At 38.6% G+C, this 22,900-nt stretch overlaps 1 protein-coding gene across 1 annotated transcript in view; it reads left to right on the forward strand.

Moving 5' to 3' along the window:
* Nucleotides 1–22,900, forward strand: part of LOC140718657 (protein unc-13 homolog B) — a 561,805-nt gene that overhangs the window by 128,125 nt on the left and 410,780 nt on the right. Inside the window, exon 6 of the mRNA XM_073032679.1 lies at nt 7,932–7,999. Within this exon, the coding sequence (XP_072888780.1) occupies nt 7,932–7,999 (68 nt within the window). The remainder of the gene's footprint in view (nt 1–7,931; nt 8,000–22,900) is intronic.

Here is a 22,900-nt window from a genome sequence, read left to right on the forward strand (position 1 = left end):
CCCGTTGTCAGTTCGAAGTCCTTTTCGGTGTTATCAGCCACCCGTTCCCCAGGCAAGGGGAAACGAACCACACGTGGCTTCCGAATAGCTTCCCGTTATCACGGGAGCGATGGTGTCTCCTTCTGGTGCGGTTGCTAGGGGACTGCCTCCTGCAGCCCCTCTTTTATCTTGACTTTCAGAGTTGTAGCTGTCAATCAGGGTGGGGTGATACAATCCCCACCCCACATTGCCCGAGGGTGTACACGTAGCCCTGATAGCTGGCATGTAGCATAGGGTCGCAATCCACAAAGGTGTCTCCAAGAAACAACGGTCAAATCCGTTGCGTTGTCTTTCTGAGGATTCTCTCTCATTTCCTGGGTCCAAGACCCGAATTAATAGCGATTTTGCAATTCTCAGGAAGGAGGGGGCTGGGATCATAACACTATGTATGATAAGCAAATGTAGGATAAAGGCTGTTTACTGGTAGCACCTAAATTCAAAGTCGGAAATTACAGTGGCCCCAAGCTATTTCATCATAAATTCCAAAATCTGAAAAAAAAAGAAAAATACAAAACGCTTTCAGCCCAAAACATTTCAGTTAAGGGGTACTCAACCTGTATTTTAAAACTGTTTGCTCTAAGCATGAGGTCATGTCTAATGGCTGCACAATGTCACACGATTGATATGAGTTAGAAACTGTTCAGCAACAATCTTCTGTCCTAGTTAAGTGGCCTAGAGATCCAAATAAACGAAGGGAATCCCAGCTAAAGTTCTATGACTCTTGGCCATTTGAGATGATGAAGTGGGCAGTATTGGGTCTCTTAAAGTACATTAAGGTGAATAAATTCTTGAGGGAATGATGGGATATACCCTAGGTTATTGACAAAGAAAAGAGAAGAGGTTGTTGGGGTCTTGATCAAGAACTAGATCTTGTGAAAGGCAAGGTCCTGGAGGACAGGTGAGTGGCAAATGCTGTTCCATTGTTCAGGATAGGAAATGTAGATAATCCTGGAAACTAAAGACCGTTGAGTTTCATGTCAGTGGTAGGGAAGTTAATGAAGAGGATTTATGGGGTGTTTATGAGCATCTGGAAAACTGTGGCCTACATTAGGGATAGTCAGTATGGCTTTGTGTGGAGCATATCATATCTAACTTGGTTGTATATTTTGTTGAGGTGCTGAAGGTAGAGCTGTGGATATTGTCTACCTGGATTTTAGTAAGGTATTTAACAAGGTTCCTCATGGTAGTCTTATGCAGGAAGTATGAAAGCCATGGTGAGTTGGCTTGCCTATTGAAGACAGGACAGTAGTTGAAGGCACTTGTTTTAGTGAAGGTCTGTGACTAGTGATTTTCTGAAGGAATCCACATTCCTTTTGTTTGTGATGTACTGTATCTATAAATGATGTGGATGAAAATGTAGCTAGATGGGTTATTAAGTTTGCAGACTATAGTGGGGGTATTCAGAACTAGAGGTCACAGCCACAAAATTGAGGGATGACCTTTTAGAACAGAAGTAAGGAGAAATTTCTTTTGCCGGAGAGTAGTGAATCTGTGGAATGCTCTGCCACAGTCAGTGGTGGAGGCCAAGTCCGTGGGTATATTTAAGGCTGAAGTTGATCATTTCTGATTGGTCAGGGCATCAAAGGATATGGCGAGAAGGCAGGTGTATGGGGTTGAGTGGGATCCGGGATCAGCCAAGATGGAATGGTGGAGCAGATTTGATGGGCAGAATGGCTAAATTATTGTCTGATGATACAAAGATCGTTAATGTTATGTATAGTATAGAGATTGTCAAAAGATATAACATATCCTGATTGCAGATATGGGCGGAGAAATGGCAGATGGCTTTTAATCTAGCTAATTTTTTGAACATATGAGGGGTGATTGATAAGTTCATGGCCTAAGGTAGAAGGAGTCAATTTTAGAAAGCTTAGCACATTTATTTTTCAACATAGTCCCCTCCTACATTTACACATTTAATCCAGCAGTCATGGAGCATACAGATCTTGGACCACCAGAAAGTGTCCACAGATGGGGGATTGATAGGTTTGTGGCCTAAGGTGGAAGGAGATGAGTTATACAGCTCTCGTTACATGCACATGCAGTTCAACTCTTTGAGTGATTATGCAGAAAGTTTGAAGTTAATAACTCATCTCCTTCTATCCTAGGCCATGAAACTATCAATCACCCATCTGTGGACACTTTCTGGAGGTCCAAGATCCGTATGCTCCATGACTGCTGGATTAAATGTGTAAATGTAGGCAGGGACCATGTTGAAAAATAAATGTGCTAGGTTTTCTAAAATTGACTCCTTCTACCTTAGGCCATGAACTTATCAATCACTGCTTGAAGAATGCTACAGCACAGTACAGACCATTATAGTACGGACGTCCACATCTGCGCCAGATGCGCCAAGCTGCAGCTCCTGAGGGACCGTGTTAGGGAACTGGAGCTGCAGCTCGATGACCTTCGTCTGGTCAGGGAGAGTGAGGAGTTGATAGAGAGGAGTTACAAGCAGGTGTTCACACAGGGGCCACGGGAGACAGACAAGTGGGTTACAGTCAGGAGAGGGAAGGGAAAGAGTCAGGTACTAGAGAGTCCCCAGTGGCTGTACCCCTTGACAATAAGTACTCCTGTTTGAGTACTGTTGGGGGTCAGCCTACCTGGGGGAAACAACAGTGGTCGTGCCTCCGGCACAGAGTCCGGCCCTGTAGCTCAGAAGGGTAGGGAAAGGAAGAGGAAGGCAGTAGTAATAGGGGACTCGATAGTTAGGTGGTCAGACAGGCGATTCTGTGGACGCAGTCAGGAGACCCGGATGGTAGTTTGCCTCCCTGGTGTCAGGGTCCGGGATGTTTCTGATTGCGTCCAAGATATCCTGAAGTGGGAGGGTGAGGAGCCAGAGGTTGTGGTACATATAGGTACCAATGACATAGGTAGGGAAAGGGAAGAGGTCCTGAAAGGAGAATATAGGGAGTTAGGAAGAGATTTGAGAAGAAGGACCGCAAAGGTAGTAATCTTGGGAGTACTGCCTGTGCCACACGACAGTGAGAGTAGGAAGGGAATGAGGTGGAGGATAAATGCGTGGCTGAGGGATTGGAGCAGGGGGCAGGGATTCAGGTTTCTGGATCATTGGGACCTCTTTTGGGGCAGGTGTGACCTGTACAAAAAGGACAGATTGCACTTGAATCCAAGGGAGACCAATATCCTGGCGGGGAGAATTACTGAGCCTACTGGGGAGACTTTAAACTAGAATTGTTGGGGGGTGGGAATCAAATTGAAAAGACTAGGAGAGAGGAGGTTAGTTCACAAATAGAGAAAGCTGGTAGACAGTGTGTGAGGGACGATAGGCAGGTGATAGAGAAGATGTAGGGGAGAAGGAAGAAAAAGATAATAGTTATTTGCACTGTTAGGGATAAACAGAGAATAAGAGGTGGAGAATTTCATAACTGCATCTATTTTAATGCTAGGAGCATTGCAAGAAAGGTGGATGAGCTTAGAACATGGATTGATACCTGGAAATATGATGTAGCTATTAGTGAAACATGGTTGCAGGAGGGGTGTGATTGGCAACTAAATATTCCTGGATTTCATTGCTTCAGGTGTGATAGAATCGGAGGGGCAAGAGGAGGAGGTGTTGCATTGCTTGTCAGAGAAAATATTACAGTGGTGCTCTGGCAGGATAAATTAGAGGGCTCATCTAGGTAGGCTATTTGGATGGAATTGAAGAACGGGAAAGGTGTAGTAACACTTATAAGGGTGTATTATAGACCACCTAATGGGGAGCGAGAATTGGAGGAGCAAATTTGTAAGGAGATAGCAGATATTTGTAGTAAGCACAAGGTTGTGATTGTGGGAGATTTTAATTTTCCACACATAGACTGGGAAGCACATTCTGTAAAAGGGCTGGATGGTTTGGAGTTTGTAAAATGTGTGCAGGATAGTTTTTTGCAGCAATACATAGAGGTACCGACTAGAGAAGGGGCAGTGTTGGATCTCCTGTCAGGGAATGAGATAGGTCAGGTTACGGAGGTATGTGTTGGGGAGCACTTCAGGTCCAGTGATCACAATGCCATTAGTATCAATATAATTATGGAGACGGATAGGACTGGACCCAGGGTTGGGATTTTTGATTGGAGAAAGGCTAACTTTGAGGCGATGTGAAAGGATTTAGAAGGAGTGGATTGGGACGATTTGTTTTATGGGAAGGATGTAATAGAGAAATGGCAGTCATTTAAAGGTGAAATTTTGAGGGTACAGAATCTTTATGTTCCTGTTAGGTTGAAAGGAAAGGTTAAAAGTTTGACAGAGCCATGGTTTTCAAGGGATATTGGAAACTTGGTTCAGAGAAAGAGAGATATCTACAATAAATATAGGCAGCATGGAGTAAATGAGGTGCTCAAAGAATGTAAAAGGAATCTTAAGAAAGTAATTAGAAAAGCTAAAAGAAGATACGAGGTTGCTTTGACAAGTAAGATGAAAATAAATCCAAAGGGTTTCTACAGTTATATTAATTGCAAAAGGATAGTGAGGGATAAAATTGGTCCCTTAGAGAATCAGAGTGGACAGCTATATGTGGAGCCAAAAGAGATGGGGGAGATTTTGAACAATTTCTTTTCTTCAGTATTCACTAAGGAGAAGGATATTGAATTGTGTAAGGTAAGGGAAACAAGTAGGGTAGTTATGGAAACTATGATGATTAAAGTAGAGGAAATACTGGCATTTTTAAGGAATATAAAAGTGGATAAGTCTCCTGGTCCTGACAGGATATTCCCTAGGACCTTGAGGGAAGTTACTGTAGAAATAGCAGGGGCTCTGACAGAAATATTTCAAATGTCATTAAAAACGGGCTGGTGCTGGAGGATTAGCGTATTGCTCATGTGGTTCCTTTGTTTAAAAATGGTTCTAAGAGTAAACCTAGCAATTATTGGCCTGTAATTTCGATGTCAGTGGTAGGTAAATTAATGGAAGGTATTCTTAGAGATGGTATATATAATTATCTGGATTGACAGGGTCTGATTAAGATCAGTCAACATGAATTTGTGTGTGGAAGGTCATGTTTGACAAATCTTATTGAATTTTTTAACGAGGTTACCAGGAAATTTAACAGGGGTAAAGCAGTGGATGTTGTCTATATGGACTTCAGTAAGGCCTTTGACAATCTTCCACATGGAAGGTTCAATCATTGGGTATTAATATTGAAGTAGTAAAATGGATTCAACAGTGGCTGGATAGGAGATGCCAGAGAATAATGGTGGATAACTGTTTGTCAGGTTGGAGGCCGATAACTAGTGGTGTGCCTCAGGTATCTGTACTGGGTCTAATGTTGTTTGTCATATACATTAAAGATCTGGATGATGGATGATCAGTAAGTATGCAGATGAAACGAAGATGGGTGGTGTTGTGGATAATGAAGTAGGTTTTTAAAGCTTGCGGAGAGATTTAGGCCAGTTAGAAGAGTGGGCTGAATGATGGCAGATGGAGTTTAATGCTGATAAGTGTGAGGTGCTACATTTTGGTAGGAATAATCCAAATAGGACATACATGGTAAATGGTAGGGCATTGAAGTAGAACAGAGTGATCTAGGAATAATGGTGCATAGTTCCCTGAAGGTGGAATCTCATGTGGATAGGGTGGTGAAGAACATTTTTGGTATGCTGGCCTTTATAAATCAGAGCATTGAGTATAGGAGTTGGGAAGTAATGTTAAAATTGTACAAGGCATTGGTAAGGCCAAATTTGGAGTATTATGTTGAGTTCTGGTCACCGAATTATAGGAAAGATGTCAACAAAATAGAGGGAGTACAGAGAAGATTTACTAGAATGTTACCTGGGTTTCAGCACCTAAGTTACAGAGGAAGGTGGAACAAGTTAGGTCTTTATTCTTTGGAGCATAGAAGGTTGAGGGGGCACTTGATAGAGGTATTTAAAATTATGAAGGGGATAGATAGAGTTGACGTGGATAAGCTTTTTCCATTGAGAGTAGGGGAGATTCAAACAAGAGGACATGAGTTGAGAGTTGGGGGCAAAAGTTTAGGGGTAACACGAGGGGGAACTTCCTTACTCAGAGAGTGGTAGTTGTGTGGAACGAGCTTCCAGTAGAAGTGGTAGAGGCAGGCTGGATATTGTCATTTTAAAAAAATGGACAGGAAAGGAATGGAGGGTTATGGGTTCAGTGCAGGTCGGTGGGACGAGGTGAGAGTAAGTGTTCGGCACTGATTAGAAGGGCTGAGATGGCCTGTTTCCGTGTTGTAATTTTTATATGGTTATATTTGGCACACAATGTTGTGTTAAACTTATAACTTCCTGTACATTTCGTCTAAGCCTTCCGTCGTACATAGTCCACTACGTTTCTGTCATTTCTGTGCCTAAGCGTATTTTAAATGGCCATAATGTATTTGCCTCTAGCACTCCACCTGCCAGGGTGTTCCACACACCCTCCACTCTCTGTAATAGAAAACCTTAGCTCTGATATCCTCATATAGTTTCCTCCAATCACCTCAAAACTATACCCCTTCATATTAGGTATTTCTGCCTTGGAAAAAGTTTCTGGCTATCCTCTCAATCTATGCCTTTTATTATCTTGTACACCTCTATCAAATCATCTTCCTTGGCTCCAAAGAAAAAACCTCTAACTTGCTCAACCTATCCTCATAATACATGCCCTGTAATCCAGGCGGCATGCTGGTAAATCTCTGCACCCTCTTTAAAGCTTCTATATCCTTCCTATAAAAAGGTGACCAGGACTGAACACAATATTCCAAGTGTGGTCTAACCAGGTTCTGCAGAGCTGCAATATTATCTCATGGCTCTTGAACTCAATCCCCTGACTAATGAAGTCCAACACACCATAAGCCCTCTTAAGAACCCTCTCAACTTGAGCACAACTTTGAGAGATTTATGAACATAAACCTCTGATCCCACTGTTCCTCCACTCTGCCAGGAATCCTGCCATTAACTCCATATTCTGCCTTCAAGTTTGAGTGGTTGCATTTTGGACTATCAAATGTAAACATAGAACATAGAAATCTACAACACATCATCATCCCTTTGGCCCTCAATCTTGTGCTGACCATGTAACCTACTCGAGAATCTGTCTAGAATTACCTTATTGCATCACCCTCTAATTTTCTAAGCTTAAAGGGGCAGTTCACTTTTAGTGTGAACACCCTAACAGTGTTGATGTGTTGAGGGATCTTGGGGTTCAAGTACACTGATGCCGTCTGTGCAAGTTGATGGGATTATAAAGAAGGGTTATTGCATGTTTGGCTTTGAGTTGAGGTACTGAGTTCAAGAGTCAGGACGTTATATAGCAGCCTTGTAAAACTCTAGTTCAGCTGAATCTGGAGTATTGCATTCAATTCTGGTTGCCTCATTGTGGGGAAAAGTGTCAAGGCTTTGAAGAGGGTACAGAAGAGATTTACCAGAATGGTACTTGAATTAGAGCGTATGTCTTATTTGTAGAGGGTAGACAATCTGTTTTCAAGACCTGTGCAGGGGAAGACTTTTTACACAGTGAGTGCTGGGTACCTGGAGTTCACTGCCAGGGGTGGTGGTCAAGGCAAATATGACTGTGGCGTTTAAGATGCTCCAGCATAGTCAACCGAATGTGCATGGAATGGAGGGATATGAACATGATGTAGGCAAATAGGGTTAGTTTAGTGTGGCATTTAATTGCTGGATTAATTAGTTCAGCACATCATGTGCTGAAGGCCTTTTCCTGTTCTGCCCTGTACTGAGTTCCACTGTATATGCTGACTTAATTGAATAAATTGTGGAAGCCATAAAAAACTAATAGTTTAAATTGGCTGTAAAATAACCACTGTTTGAAGTCCTTTAAAGGTACACCACTGAACATGATTTTGATGTTGCTACCTGTCACCAATTGAAAATAACTGTTTTAGATTTTTGTGATTGTTCAGCAAAAATAAATACAATTCATGTTTTACTTTCCAGAAATCCCAAAGGATGAGGCACAGTATTTAGTGGAGCATCTGTGCAGTCTAAATGCTCAACTTGAACAGGTATGCATCTTCCATTCTGAATAGTACTCCGATTACTTCAAACACAGAAGTTTGTATGTGTTTATGTTGGTGTATCTGTGCATGTATGTGTGCGCTATTATGTACCCCGTAACTGGGTTTACAGACCAGCAGACATAGAAGAATCCGTTGGAGTCTGGTACAGAAAACTAAAGGTGTTTATTAGTAAACTACACAATACAGTATCAAAAATGCAAATATACATATAAAACAGGTTACACATATAAAACAGGTTAGCAATAATAAACATAGAAGTGTAGGAATAATAATCAACAATAATAAACAAGCTCTATCAATGTCTAGGGGTAAATAAATTGTCATTGAAGAATAGAGAGTTCAGTTCAGTTCATGTGTGCTGAGGTAGTTATGATTGTGTTGCAATCGTTGGAGAGAGAGAGCGAGCGAGATATTGAGCAGCTGCAGCCAGCAAACCTTCTGTTGTATTCTGATTCCGTTGTACCGTTGTGATCATTCGGTTATGACCCCTCCGTTCTCAGCTAGACCATTCTTCTGTGGTGGACTCGTCACTCTGGCATGAGTGGACACACACACAAGTCCCCACCAGCCCTGCCGTCACACTGCGAGCTTTGTTGACCGATCTCCTGATTCGGTCCACGAAGCCCCCACCTTCCTGTGGGTGCACAACACTCGGTCAGTGTCCACTGGTGTGTCTGAGGGGTGTCTCCCCACACCTGTCTTTTATCCCCACTGATGGGGTATCAGCCATCCATCAACTCAAAATGACCATGTCCATCAAATCAGGCCACTCCTACTGTCTCCTTAGGAATGTTAACGAGCAAAGTAACGTCCTTGCAGTGAAAGGTAAACAATCCAGGAAGAAGCCATAATACATAAATCAAATGTGTGTGTGTCTCTCTCTCTTATCTGTAGCAGATGTCCCTGCCTCTGTGCTTCATCTCTCTCTCTCAGTAGCAGCATAGCAATAACAATAGTTCATAGTTCTCAAAAGGGGTGGGGGGAATGGTTAACTCTTCACCCCATTTGCATCAGGTCTGTTCAGCACTCATAACAGCGCACATGTGTAGGTATGTATGTGCATGCATGTATGTGTCTGTGTATATAATGTGTATGTGTGGATATTTGTCTCTCTGTCCATCTTCCTCTTGAAAACCCCTCTCCCTCTTCATTTTCATTTTTAGAATCTTTTTATTGGTACATAATCTTCTACAGCTATAAAATGATACAAAACTTCAACAAATTGATATATATACAATTAATAAAGCTGAAGAGAAAAAAGCTGATCGTGATATATGAAAATAAAAAAAAGTTTTTTTCTATAAGGAAAAGAAGGAAAAAAAAGGGAGCCCCAACTAACTAAAAAAAACCCACTAACTACAAAAAAGGGAAAAAAATCCATTAGGAATCAACCCCTGGAGCAATACGTCTTACCATCATCTATATATATAGAAAAAGAATCATCAGCCGTCAATTCATGTTTATATAGAATAAGACTGGAAGGAAACCAAATAAATTAATTCAAATTAAATGATAATATTTGACAAAAGAGCCCCATCTTCTCTCAAAATCAAATCGAGGATCAAAAGTTCTACTTCTAATTTTTTCCAAACTAAGACATAACATTACTTGAGAAAACCATTGAATTAATGTAAGGACAGAGGTATCTTTCCATTTCAGTGAAATAGCCCTTTTTGCCAACAATGTAACAAATGCAATTACATGTTGGTCTGAAGATGAAATACCCTGAATATGATGTGTAACTATTCCAAATAGAACAGTCAATGTATTAGGTTGTAAATTAACTTTCAAAGCTTTAGAAATTGTTGAAAATAAAGGTTTCCAAAAAGATTTTAATGAAGAACATGACCAGAACATATGTGACAAAGTGGCTACTTCAGTTTTACATCTATCACAATAATTGTCTATGTTAGGAAATATTTTGGAAAGTCTGTCCTTTGTTAAATAATAACAGTGAACAATTTTAAATTGAATTAAACAGTGATTGGCACGTATCGAAGAAGAATTGACCATTTTCAAAACTAGCAACCAATCTTTATTAACAAAGGTCATGTTAAAGTTCTGTCTCCCAATCTTGTTTAATCTTTAGTGAGAGGTTATCTTTTTGTAGTAAAAATAAATTATAAATTCTACAGTGGAGCCTCTTACTAAAGGATTCATATTCAAAATAGTATCCAACAAATCAGATACTTGCATATATGGAAACTTAGGTATTTTTGTAAAAAATATGTAACCTGAAAATATTGCAGAAAGTGTGTATGAGAGAGAGAGAATATTTGCTAATTAACTCTTCAAAAGTCATCAATCAACCATCACAAAATAAATCTGCAAAAAATCAGATCTCCTTATTTCTCCCTAAGAGAAAAATGGGATCGGTTATTGAAAGTTTAAATAAAAAATTCCGATATAAAGAGCTAGACAATTTAAATTGTTTAAAACTAAAAAAATTGAGAAACTGAAACCAAATCTGTAAGGACTGTTTAATAACAGGGTAGAAATTTTAATTTGGAATTTTAGAGAGTTGTAAAGGTAATGGAGCTCCTAATAATGAGGTTAAATGAAATTGTATGATAGTTTTTAATTCCAAATCAATCCAAGCTGGCTTTTGGCTCTTATCGAGCCAATATAGCCAAAAACATAATTGTTGAATATTAACAGCCCAATAATACAATCTTAAATTAGGAAGTGCAAGTCCACCATCTTTTTTAGATTTTTGTAAATGATACTTATTAATTCTTGGTCTTTTATTGTTGCCAATAAACGATGAAATAATAGAGTCAATTCAATCAAAATTTTTTAGTTAAAAAAATAGGTATATTTTGAAAAATATATAAAAATCATCATTTTCATGGCATGGATATGACCTATTAAAGAAAGTGTAAGTGGGTTCCATTTAGAAAATAATTGTTTCATAGAGTCCATTAAAGGAACTACATTAGCTTTATAAAGATCTTTATATTTTTTAGTGATTATAATACCTAAATATTTAAAAAAAATTAACAATTCTAAATGGAGTAGCGTTTTATATAAAAAGAGGAGCAATTTAATGGAAACAATTCACTTTTATTTAAGTTAAATTTATATCCTGAAAATTTTCCAAAATCATTTAGTATTTCCAAAAGATTAGGAGTAGATTCTTCAGGGTTGGAAATATAAACCAAAAGATCATCTGCATAAAGAGAAATCTTATGTATGGTCCCATTTATAGAGATACCATGAATATTTTTAGCTTCACAGAGTGTTATGGCCAAAGGCTCCAGTACAAGATTAAATAATAAAGGGCTTAATGGACATCCCTGTCAGGTACCTCGTGAAAGTGGGAAAAAAAGAGGACCAGAGATTATTAGTAATAAAGTAACAGTAGGATTCTTACATATCATTTGAATCCCCCTATTGAAATTATTACCAAAGCCAAATTTTTCTAATACCTTAAACAGATATGTCCATTCAACTCTATCAAATGCCTTTTCTGTGTCAAGACAGATAACACATTGGGGTATCTTAGATAGTAATGAATATATAATGTTCATCAATCTCCAAACATTGGAGAAAGAATAACGGCCTTTAATAAAGCCTGTTTGATCCTTAGAGATGATTTTAGTTAAAATATTTTCCAAACAGTTAGCCATTATCTTAGAGAGAATTTTTGCATCCACACTTAATAATGAACTAGGTCTATATGATGAACATTCAGTAGGATCTTTATCTTTCTTAAGGATTAAGGAACAAAAGCTTAATAAAAAGAAGGTAGATTACCCTTCTCAAAAGATTCATGAAATATTTCCAAAAAATAGGGAGAAAGTAATTTTTCAAATTTTTTGTAAAATCCTACCGAATAACCATCAAGTCCAAGAGCTTTACCTGATTGCATTGACAACATAGCTTTCTGAATTTCATGCTCAGAAATTGGAACATCAAGCATCTTTTGATCTTCAACAGTAATTTGAGGAAATTTAATCTTATGTGAAAAAGCCTTCATTTTGGAGGAAAGTCTTATCAGCTTTTTTAAGTTTACCGTCGCCACCTTCAGGATTTCTTTTGGTACTTTCTTAGGTTCGACATAATTATAACTGTCGCTCTGCAGGATCTGACTGAATAAAGTTAAAATTTCAAAGTTTAAGTCGGGAAAGGGAGAGATTAAAGGCTGACAGAAAGAAACTGTGTCTTGCATGTCCACAGGCGGAAGCCATCTCACCTTCTTGTATTTTCTCTCTGTTTAGAAAATAGTCAACCCTTTCTTTTGTTTAGAAATAGTGCATGACCATACACTTCCCGACACTATATTCCATCTGCCTCTTCTTTGCCCATTCTCCAAAGCTGTCTAAGTCATTCTGTAGCCTCTCTACTTATTCAAAACTATCTGCCCCTCCACTTACCTTCATAGTATCTGCACTCTTTGCAACAAAGCCATAAATTCCATAATCCAAATCATTGACATATAACGTAAGGATAATTGGAATCTGCAGGAAATTGAGATTTATAAAGATCAGAATAAAAATACTGAAAAATATTATTAATGTCTTCATGGTTACTTATCTTTATGAATCTTTAAAATTTGTCTTTTAGCTCTAGCTGCCCTTAGTTGGGAAGCTAAGAGCTTATTATTTTTATCCCCAAAAATATAAAACTGACTTTTCAATTTAAGCAACTATCCTTCAATAGGATAAGTTAATAATAAATTATATTGTGATTGTAATTCCACTCTTTTAAACAAATCAATATTTGGAGAGGTTGCATTGATGTTATCTAAATCTTTAATTTGTTTAGAAATTTTATCTAATTCCATTCTTGTCTGTTTCTTCAGCTTAGCTATATACGAAATAATCTGACCACGTAAAAAAGCTTTTAATGTATCCCAAATTACTAACTTTGAGACATTTCCTGTATTATTAAAGAGAAAAAACTCTTTTATCTGAGTTTCAATAAACTCAACAAATTCTGAGGTTTGTAACAAATGTTCTGGAAAACGCCAAAGTGGTCTTGTATAGCATATAAACCATATAACAATTACAGCACAGAAACAGGCCATCTCGGCCCTTCTAGTCTGTGCCGAACACTTACTCTCACCTAGTCCCACTGGCCTGCACTCAGCCCATAACCCTCCATTCCTTTCCTGTCCATATACCTATCCAATTTTTTTTAAAATAACAATATCAAACCTTTAAATGACAATATCGAACATAGAAGCAACATCTTTCAGTTCAAGTATTAGGTTTAAGGGAGTGTGATCAGAAATAACAATTGCATCATATTCACATTTCTGAACATTAAATAGAAGTTGAGGGTCGACTATAAAATAGTCAATTCTCGAATACTTGTTATGAACATGTGAGAAAAAGGAATTTTCTCTATCACTAGGATGCATATGTCTCCAAATTTCAATTAAGCCATAATCAATTAAAAAGGAATTAATAAGTGATGCAGAACGATTAGGGAGTTGATGTTTGGATGATGACTTATCTATTAAAGGATTTAAACAAGTATTAAAATCACCATCCATTAATAACATATATTCATTTAGATCATATAATACAGCAAAAACAGCTTTAAAGAATGAGGGGATCATCAACATTTGGTCCATTTATATAAACCAAAACCATTTTCCTGTTGTAAATTGTTCCTTTAACTATCAAAGATCTACCATTAGTATCAGCTATAATATCCTCCTGGTTAAAAGGAATATTGGAATCAATAAAAATGGAAGCACCTCTAATTATACTTTGAGAATTTTCATGAAACTGAGGATCCTTCCAAAATTTAAAAAATTGATTTTTATCACATCAGCTGATATGCGTTTCTTGTGCAAAGATTATATCAGGTTGGAATCAGTTAATAGTTTTAAATGTTTTCTTACGCTTAGTAGGATGATTCCAACCACAGACATTTCAACTTAAAACATTTAACTGTTTAAATATCATCATGAGACTTTGTATCTAAAAAAAGTAGTTAGATGCATGTCAGGATAAGGTAGTCGAGAATGGCAGAGATAAACAACAATAATAATAATTTGCGTACGCTCTGAAATTCCATAATGGGGATAAAAAATAAGAAAAGAAAAAAGAAAAAAACCCACCCAACCTACAAAGCCCGGAAATAAGTCAATATCGATTGACGCAAGCCCCAATGAATGCATGAAAATCAATTATAAACTCCACCTTCCTGAATAGAAGATAAAAATGAAAAGAGTAATCTCTGTCTCCCTCTTCCGGATATACATCTCATTACAGTCGACATATAGCTCATTACAATTGAGTTGAAAAAAACTGTTGTTAGAAACGACCTACAGTTTTGAAAATAACCTTCATAATATTAGATAAGGAAAAAGAACACGTCCAAAAAAATTCTTGAAATATTTGCTGAGAAGAAAAACAATCGTCATCTTTAAATTATCAAATCTATCTTTAAAATGTAAAGAAACCCGGATAATTCCTTAAAAGTTCTTAACAAAAACATACGAAGCAAAAAAGCAATTAGTTCATTTAAATGGTGCAAACAGAAAAAAATTCTAGATGGTTCAAAGTTTTCTGCAGTCTTTCGACAGTTCCCTCGCTATGTCCTCTGAGGTTAAAACCATCCAAACCAGTCTATTTCAGAGATAAAAGTACATTTTAAGGTAAAGACTTTCTATATCTATCAAATCTTCCAATTTCATCACTCCTTATGTCGCGAGACAAATAGTTGTAAATGATTCAAACTTCAGATTCGTCAGGGAGAGAAATAATAAAACATAATGCTTCAGCTGGGTCCTCAAAAATACGAACCCCAGAATTTTTGACGAAAAGCCTTAATTTAGCTGGGTATTGAAAAGATGGATGCAACTGTCTTTGGTAAGCCGTACGCATTACAGCAGCAAATCCAGAACATTTCTGAACAATTAACGTGGAAAATCTTCGAAGAAGCGAATCTCAGAGCTTTGAAATTGAAACAACCTTTGTTTCCTTGCAAGCTTAATAACGCAGTCTTTGTCTCTAAAATGAAGAAAATGCACAACAATATGCCTGTTTTTATCTTGATCTGAGAATTTTAAAGCACCAACTCTATAAGCCATTTTAATCTCTGGCAGTTGTAGGCAAGCCTCCGGAAATAAAGATCGAAACATTTTAACAAAATAATCCAGTGTATCGGTGGATTCTGATTTCTCTTTTAATCCAGCAATTCGAATATTGTTCCGAAGAGAGCGAGCCTCCAAATCCACAATCCATTGTTGAGCCTTGTCCAAATGAGAAGAATTATCAGCTGCATTTTGACTAACCTTTTTAAGATCGAGGCTCAAAGAGTCAATTTTTTTCCTCCAAGGGGAAAAATCTTTCTTTTGAGTTAATTCAGCAATGATATAGCCAATTTGAGTCTCTAATCTATTTACCCAGGGTGGCTCCTCTTGAAATCTCATCAGCTTTTTTAAACTTACTGTTGCCTGCTTCAGGATTTCTTTTGGTACTTTCTTAGGTTCGACATAATTATAACTGTCACTCTACAGGATCCGACTGAATAAAGTTAAAATTTCAAAGTTTAAGTCAGGAAAGGGGGAGATTAAAGGTGGATAGAAATAAACTGTCTTGCATGTCCACAGGCGGAAGGCATCTCACCACCTTGTATTTTCTCTCCGTTTAGAAAATAGTCAACCCTTTCTTTTGTTTAGAAATAGTGCATGACCATACACTTCCCGACACTATATTCCATCTGCCTCTTCTTTGCCCATTCTCCAAAGCTGTCTAAGTCATTCTGTAGCCTCTCTACTTACTCAAAACTACTTGCCCCTCCACCTACCTTCATTGTATCTGCACTCTTTGCAACAAAGCCATAAATTCCATCATCCAAATCATTGACATGTAACGTAAAGATAATTGGTCCCACTAGTCACTGGCAGCCAACCAGAAATGGCTCTCTTTATTCCCACTCTTTGCCTCCTGCTAATCAACCACTGCTTTATTAATGTTAGAATCTTTCCTGTAATACCATGAACTTGTTTATTAAACAGCCTTGTGTGCCTAAAAATTCAAGTACACAACATGAACTGATACTCCTTTGTCTATCCTACTTGTTATTTCTTCAATGAATTCCAACAGATTTTTCCGACAAGAATTTTCCTTGAGGAAACTATGCTGATAACAGCCTATTTTACCATGTGCTTCTAAGTACCCTGAATCCTCATCCTTAATAATTGACTCCAACGTATTCCCAACCACTGAGGTCAGACTAACTGGCCTATAGTTTCCTTTCTACTGCTCTCTTCCTTCTTGAAGAGTGGAGTGACATTTGCGATTTCCAGTATTCCAGAATCTAGTGATTCTTGAAAGGTCATTACAAATGCCTCCACAATCTCTTCAGCCACCTCTTTCAGAACGCATGGGTATACACCATCTAGTCTAGTCAGTTTCCCTAGAATCTTCTCTTTAGTAATGTTAACAATACTTCATGACTCCTGGCATCTGGAACTTCCTCCAAACCTGCTAGGGTCTTCCACAGTGAAGACTGATGCAAAATACCTCATCAATTTGTCTGTCATTTCCTTGTCCATAGACATAAGGAAGCCCCCTTCCTATAGTATTTATAATGCTCTTGTTGAGCATGATATTGAATTTCTTCCAAGTGTGTTTAAACATAGAGGAAAGCTAATTTAGTTGCTCAGCAGTAGATTGGCAATCAGCATGTTCTCTTGCCCATGAGATTCCAAATATGCAGTCAAGACTGAATACTACTCAGGCTGCCCCTTCAGATGTTACTGTTGGTTGTTGGTGGGACAGAGCATGCTCGTGATGATGATGGGGTTATTGAGGATATTGGAGGTGAAGAATGATAGTTTTGAGTATGATTGTAGGTTATTTGACAGTTTGTGGCATGAATCCCTCAGTTTTTATACAAGCTCATAAGTGCGTATGAGGTGGAATTTGCAGTATTTGTTGTGACTTTTGTCTTAATCAATTCAAGTGCATTGTAATTTGTCTGGTTTCATTCTGGCATTGTTTGTAATGATTGACTGTAATTGAGTAGCATACTAGATAACTAGGTAGCTGTTAATAGTAAAACATGTTGTATGAATCTTATGCAATCCACATTGAGTAGCATGCAGACAATTATTTAAGGATAGAAACATTATATTTGTTCAAGACCAGACTGTCAAATGGGACTTGTCACGAACTCTTTGAAAAGATGGTGCTGGTGAACCACTGTGATGTTCTTTGGGCTGCAGACAATACTTCTAAATATAGCTCTTTGGTCACAAAGCTTTATTTTGAGAGGAATAGAATATAAAAGCAAGGATGTAATGCTGAGGCTTTATAAGGCAGTGCTGAGGCCTCACTTGGGATATTGTGCACAGTTCTGTGCTCCTTATCAAAGAAAAGATGTGCTGACATTGGAGAGGGTTCCATGGAGGTTCATGAAAATCATTACCCAGTGAGGTAGGGCCGGGTAAGCTCCTTTAATAACTCTAATTAGCTTAGAAGCAGGTAATGGAGGCAGCAATTAGAGCAGTTGAGTGCTCCATTTGCAGTATGTGGGAAGTCAGGGTGAGCAGAATTGTTCCTGATGACTACACTTGTAAAAGTTGCATCCAGCTGCAGCTCCTGACAAACCGAGTTAGGGAACTGGAGCTGGAGCTGGATGAACTTCGGGTCATTCATGAGGCAGAGGCAGAAATAAACAGGAGTTACAGGGAGATAGTCACCCCTAAGAGGCAGGAAACAGGTAGCTGGGTGACTGTCAGGAGAGGGAAGGGGAATAGACAGAATGAACAGAGCACCCCTGTGGCCGTTCCCATCAATAATAAGTATACCATTTTGTATACTGTTGGTGGGGCCGACCTACCAGGGACAAGTTGCAGTGGTTGTGTCTCTGGCACCGAGACTGGACCCTCAGCTCAGAAGGGAAGGAGGGAAAAGAGGACAGCAGCAGTGATAGGGGATTCGATAGTTAGGGAGGCAGATAAGATGTTCTGTGGAAGAGATTGAGAATCCCAGATGGTCTGTTGCCTCCCTGGTGCCTGGGCCCGTGATATCTCGGATCGAGTTCTTAGTATTCTCAAGAGGGAGGGCGAGCAGCCAGATGTTGTGGTCCATGTAGAGACCAATGACGTGGATAGGAAGAAGGAGGTGGTCCTGCAAAGAGAATTTAGGGAGTTGGGTGCAAAGTTGAAGGACAGGACTTCAGGGTTGCAATCTCAGGATTGCTACCCATGCCACATGTTAGTGAGACTAGAAATAGGAAGATAATGCAGCTAAATACATGGCTAAGGAGATGGTGCAGGAGGGAGGGCTTCATGTTTCTGGACAATTGGGCCTTGTTCCCGGGAAGGTGGGGCCTGTTCCGACGGGACGGGTTACACCTGAAATGGAGGGAGACTAACATCCTTGCAGGAAGGTTTGCTAGTGCTGCTCTGGGAGGTTTAAACTAGATTTACAGGGGGAGGGGAACCAGAGTGTTAGAGCAGATGGTGAGGTGGAGGAGGATAAAGGTCATGCGAGAGCTGCAAGTATAGTGCATGGAGTAAAGCCAGATCTAACATATAGGGAGGGTTTGAGGAAAGAGAAACAGAATAAAGGGTGTGAAGGCAGTAAGGTAGAAGGGCTAAAGTGCATGTACTTCAATGCAAGAAGCATCAGGAACAAAGGTGATGAACTGAGAGCTTTGATACATACATGGAATTATGATGTAGTGGCCATTACGGAGACTTGGCTGGCACCAGGGCAGGAATGGATTCTCAATATTCCTGGATTTCAGTGCTTTAAAAGGGATAGAGAGGGGGGGAAAGGGGAGGAAGGGTGGCATTACTGGTCAGGGATACTATTACAGCTACAGAAAGGGTGGGTAATGTAGCAGGATCCTCTTTTGAGTCAGTATGGGTGGAAGTCAGGAACAGGAAGGGAGCAGTTACTCTATTGGGGGTATTCTATAGGCCCCCTGGTAGCAGCAGAGATACCAAGGAGCAGATCGGGAGGCAGATTTTGGAAAGGTGCAAAAATAACAGGGTTATTTTCATGGGTGACTTTAACTTCCCTAATATTGATTAGCACCTGATCAGTTTGGATTAGATATGGCAAAGTTATTTCCCATGGTAGGGGAGTCTTGGACAACAGGGCATGACTTCAGGATTGTAGGACATCCATTTGTAACAGAGATGCGGAGAATTTACTTTAGTCAGAGTAAATCTGTAGACTTACTTTAGTAAATCTGTAGAATTTACTGCCACGAGCATCTGTGGTGGCCAAGTCATTGGTGCATTTAAGGCAGAGATGGATAGGTTCTTGATTTGCCAGGGCATCAAAGGGTAAGGGAAGCAGGCAGGGAAGTTGGGATGACTGGATGAATGTTATGGTCTTTATATTCCAGATTTATTTAATTAAGTTCCTCAACTGGGTTCTGAGATTTGATCTCTTGTTGACGTATTGTTATACTTTAATCTACTAATCAGATGAGAAAACCACAGTGCTATCTTGCATATAATCATTGATACATCTCCCTGATATCTTTAAATTATGTAGTTATTTTTTCCACTCTGGACTCCTGCATGTGGAGATGATTCTGTGATCATGAGCAAAGGACTGTGAATTTAGCAATATTTCAACTATTGTTGAATGGCTGCAAAGCAGCTGTTGGAAATCTTTAACTTCACATTGTCGAGTCTTTAAAGTTTGTCTGAAATGGTTTGGTATTGCATTGTAGAATTTCTCAGAGAAATGGTAGATTATGGGCTATGTAGGAGAGAAGGGTTAGTCAGTTTGTAGAGCAGGTTAAAAGGTAGGTACAATATTGTGTGTCTAAGAGCCTGTATTGTGCTACACTGTTTTATGCTTTTAACTGACAAGCTATTAGCTTAATGCTTGTGTCCAAGCAGAATCAGTCCCACAGTCAATTCAGTATACTTAAATATGTTTACTTTTTTTGTATTGATGGATTTGTTCAAATGCAATTGGCAACTTTTCATCAGTTGGCTTGCTTGAAGTAGGTTTCAGCATTTATTGTGTGTAGAGAATGTTAGACTGCTTTCTCAATTGCCCTTACTTGTGATTCTAAACTACTAATTGGAGTTATTGTGTTCTTGATTCTTTTTCATGTATTTGGATGCAGTGAATCTTTTCCCTTTCTGTTTTTACATTTTTACCTGTTGGTGATGATAATCTGCTTTTATTTGAAAAATAACTGAAGAAATAAATGCATGCAAGTGGTTTGCTATTAAAACTATATCTTGCAAAATACACTTTTTAATATCTTCCAATTTCATTCTGTAGAATCATAAGTGACCAGGCTGACATATTCCAGACCATCACAAAGTCCATTCATTTGTGTCCCTTGTGAAATCACCTTGCTTTAAACTTAGTGATACAATATACATATGCACTTTTATCCCCCATTGAAATCTATTCTTTATTTTTATTTAGAAATATAACGTGGTACAGGCCCTTCGGGCCCAATGAGCAACAACCCAGCCACCCACTTACTTTATCCTCACCTAATTGCAGGAAAGTTTGGTGACCAATTAACCTATTAACTGGTACATCTCTGGAATGTGGGAGGAAACAGGAGCACCCGGAGGAAACACACATATTCACAGGGAGAGCATAGAAACTCCTTACAGACACCATTGGAATTGAACTCCCAACTCTGCCACCAGCTGTAATAGTGTTACACCAGCACTATGCTACCATCGTGCACTTACATATGTCAAGCCTGATGTTGATGTATTGAACAAATGTAGAATTGCAATTCCACATGAACTATGTATGAAGCTAAATTCACAATGAGTACACATTAGATGAGTCTTATGTTTTAGTTTTGCAGGGATAAATTATATTTTGCTGGAGTTTTCCTTAATCTTGTTCGCTCTGCTTCACAGCCTTAGAATCAATTGTGCAGTAGTACATGATGAATTAGTTTGTGTTTACACTTCATTGCTAAATTCTCCAGTTTAAGTTTGTGTGAATAAATAGTTTAAGTAAGTTTACGGCAGTTTTTAGCATTTATTTTATTTAATGTTGGACTGCTTTTTCCATTTTTGCTTTTCTTGTTACCCTAATAAATGATTGCACATGTAGACAATTAAAGCAATGTAACATCTTGACTTCATTGAACCATTATTTCTTGATTCTTATACAATTATTATTATACATTATCTTTGTCAACCTTCATATATTGTATTTTTGCTTATCTCTTGCATTGTTTTGTAGCTAGCACTCAGCAATTACAGTATAGCAGGTCTAATTAAGCACGAGGCTTGGCTGCTCTGGGCATCCCAAGAGAGATGGGAGGCTGCTGGCTGCAAATAGATCTCATCTGAGTCCAATTTGACACCATGCCTTAAATACCCTGATGGACTTCTGACAGTGTGGTGCCAAAGCCAATTTTAACTTTAATTATCAGAGAACATTTTAGTAGGGACATTTAAAAGTGATACTTGTAACTTGGTCCCACATGATAGGTTAATGCAGGTGGTCAGATTTATGGGAATCCAGGATGAGGTGGTCATTTCAAAGTCAGTTTCATTTATCATGTACATCAACACAATACAGAAAATATCTTGTTTGCATTAGGAGCAAGCACAGCCAAAGGATTTGACGAGGGCAGCCTGGAAGTGTTTAAAGTTCAAAGTAAATTTACTATAAAAATGCACGTGTCACCACATACAACCGTGAGATTCATTTTCTTGCAGGCATACTCAATAAGTCCATAATAGATTAATAACCATAATAGAATCAATGAAAGACCACACCAACTGCCCTTCTACCTGTATGCAAAAAACAACAAACTGTGCAAATGCAAAAAGAAAGAAAGAAAAATAATAAATAAGTATAATAAATAAGTATTGCATGAAGTGTCCTTGAAAATGAGTCCATAGATTGTGGAACCATTTTAGTGATGGAGTTTGTGATGGTTCCTCCATGTTTTGATTATTAAAGTGAGCTTGGAAGGCATTGAGCTCATCTGGAACCAAAGCCGTGCTGTCACCGATGCTGCTTGATTTTGCTTTATGGTGATAGCATTCAAGTCCTGCCACAGCTGTTATGCATCTCTCATTGATTCCTGTTTTAGTCTGGAATTGTTACTTCGCCCATGAGATCGTACCTGGATCTCTTGTAACCTTCTTGGTCACCAGACTTGAATTTCTCAGCAGATTGTGAATTTTGTGACTTCTGGTTGGGGAAGTCTCTGAATGATTTTGTGAGGAAATACTCTTCTAAAACTGTTTTTATAAAGTCTGTTACAACCATGGTTGTAATGTGGCCTTTGATCTGCCACAGAGATCAGTGCTGAGTCCTCTATTGTTCATAAAAACATAAGAAATCAGAGCAGGAGTAGGCCATCTGGCCTGTCGAGCCTGCTCCGCCATTAAATAAGATCATGGCTGATCTGGCCATGGACTCACCCCCACCTACCTGGATTTTTCCCATAACCCTTAATTTCCCTACTATGTAAAAATCTATCCAACCTTACCTATAATAAATTTACTGAGGTCACCTCCATTGCTCATTAGGCAAAGAATTCCACAGATTCACCACTCTCTGGGAAAAATAGTTACTCCTCATCTCTGTCCAAAATCTACTCCCTCAAATCTTGAGGCAATGTCCGAATTCTTGAGGTTTGTCATATAAAGGATTTGTAGCGGGTAGATGGTGGATGAGTTTGTGGTGTATTTAATATTTCAGTAATATTGTAAGGATACTGTTTACATAATTCATTACAGGTTATCTGTAAGTACGTGAATGGCATATGTCATTATGCCACCATGTCATATGTGCACGCTTTACTAAAGAAAATAAACTACGTACATGAGTATCCCTGGGCTCCTGTGTTTTTCTTTTAATTAATTTCTGGAGTTACAAAACTTGAGGTTGCACAAAGTCACAACAGGGTTTAGATCAACTTTAAATGTGGGTCAAAAAATGACATGGA

Source organism: Hemitrygon akajei, chromosome 30 (assembly GCF_048418815.1).
Source record: "Hemitrygon akajei chromosome 30, sHemAka1.3, whole genome shotgun sequence".
Classification (NCBI taxonomy): domain Eukaryota; kingdom Metazoa; phylum Chordata; class Chondrichthyes; order Myliobatiformes; family Dasyatidae; genus Hemitrygon; species Hemitrygon akajei.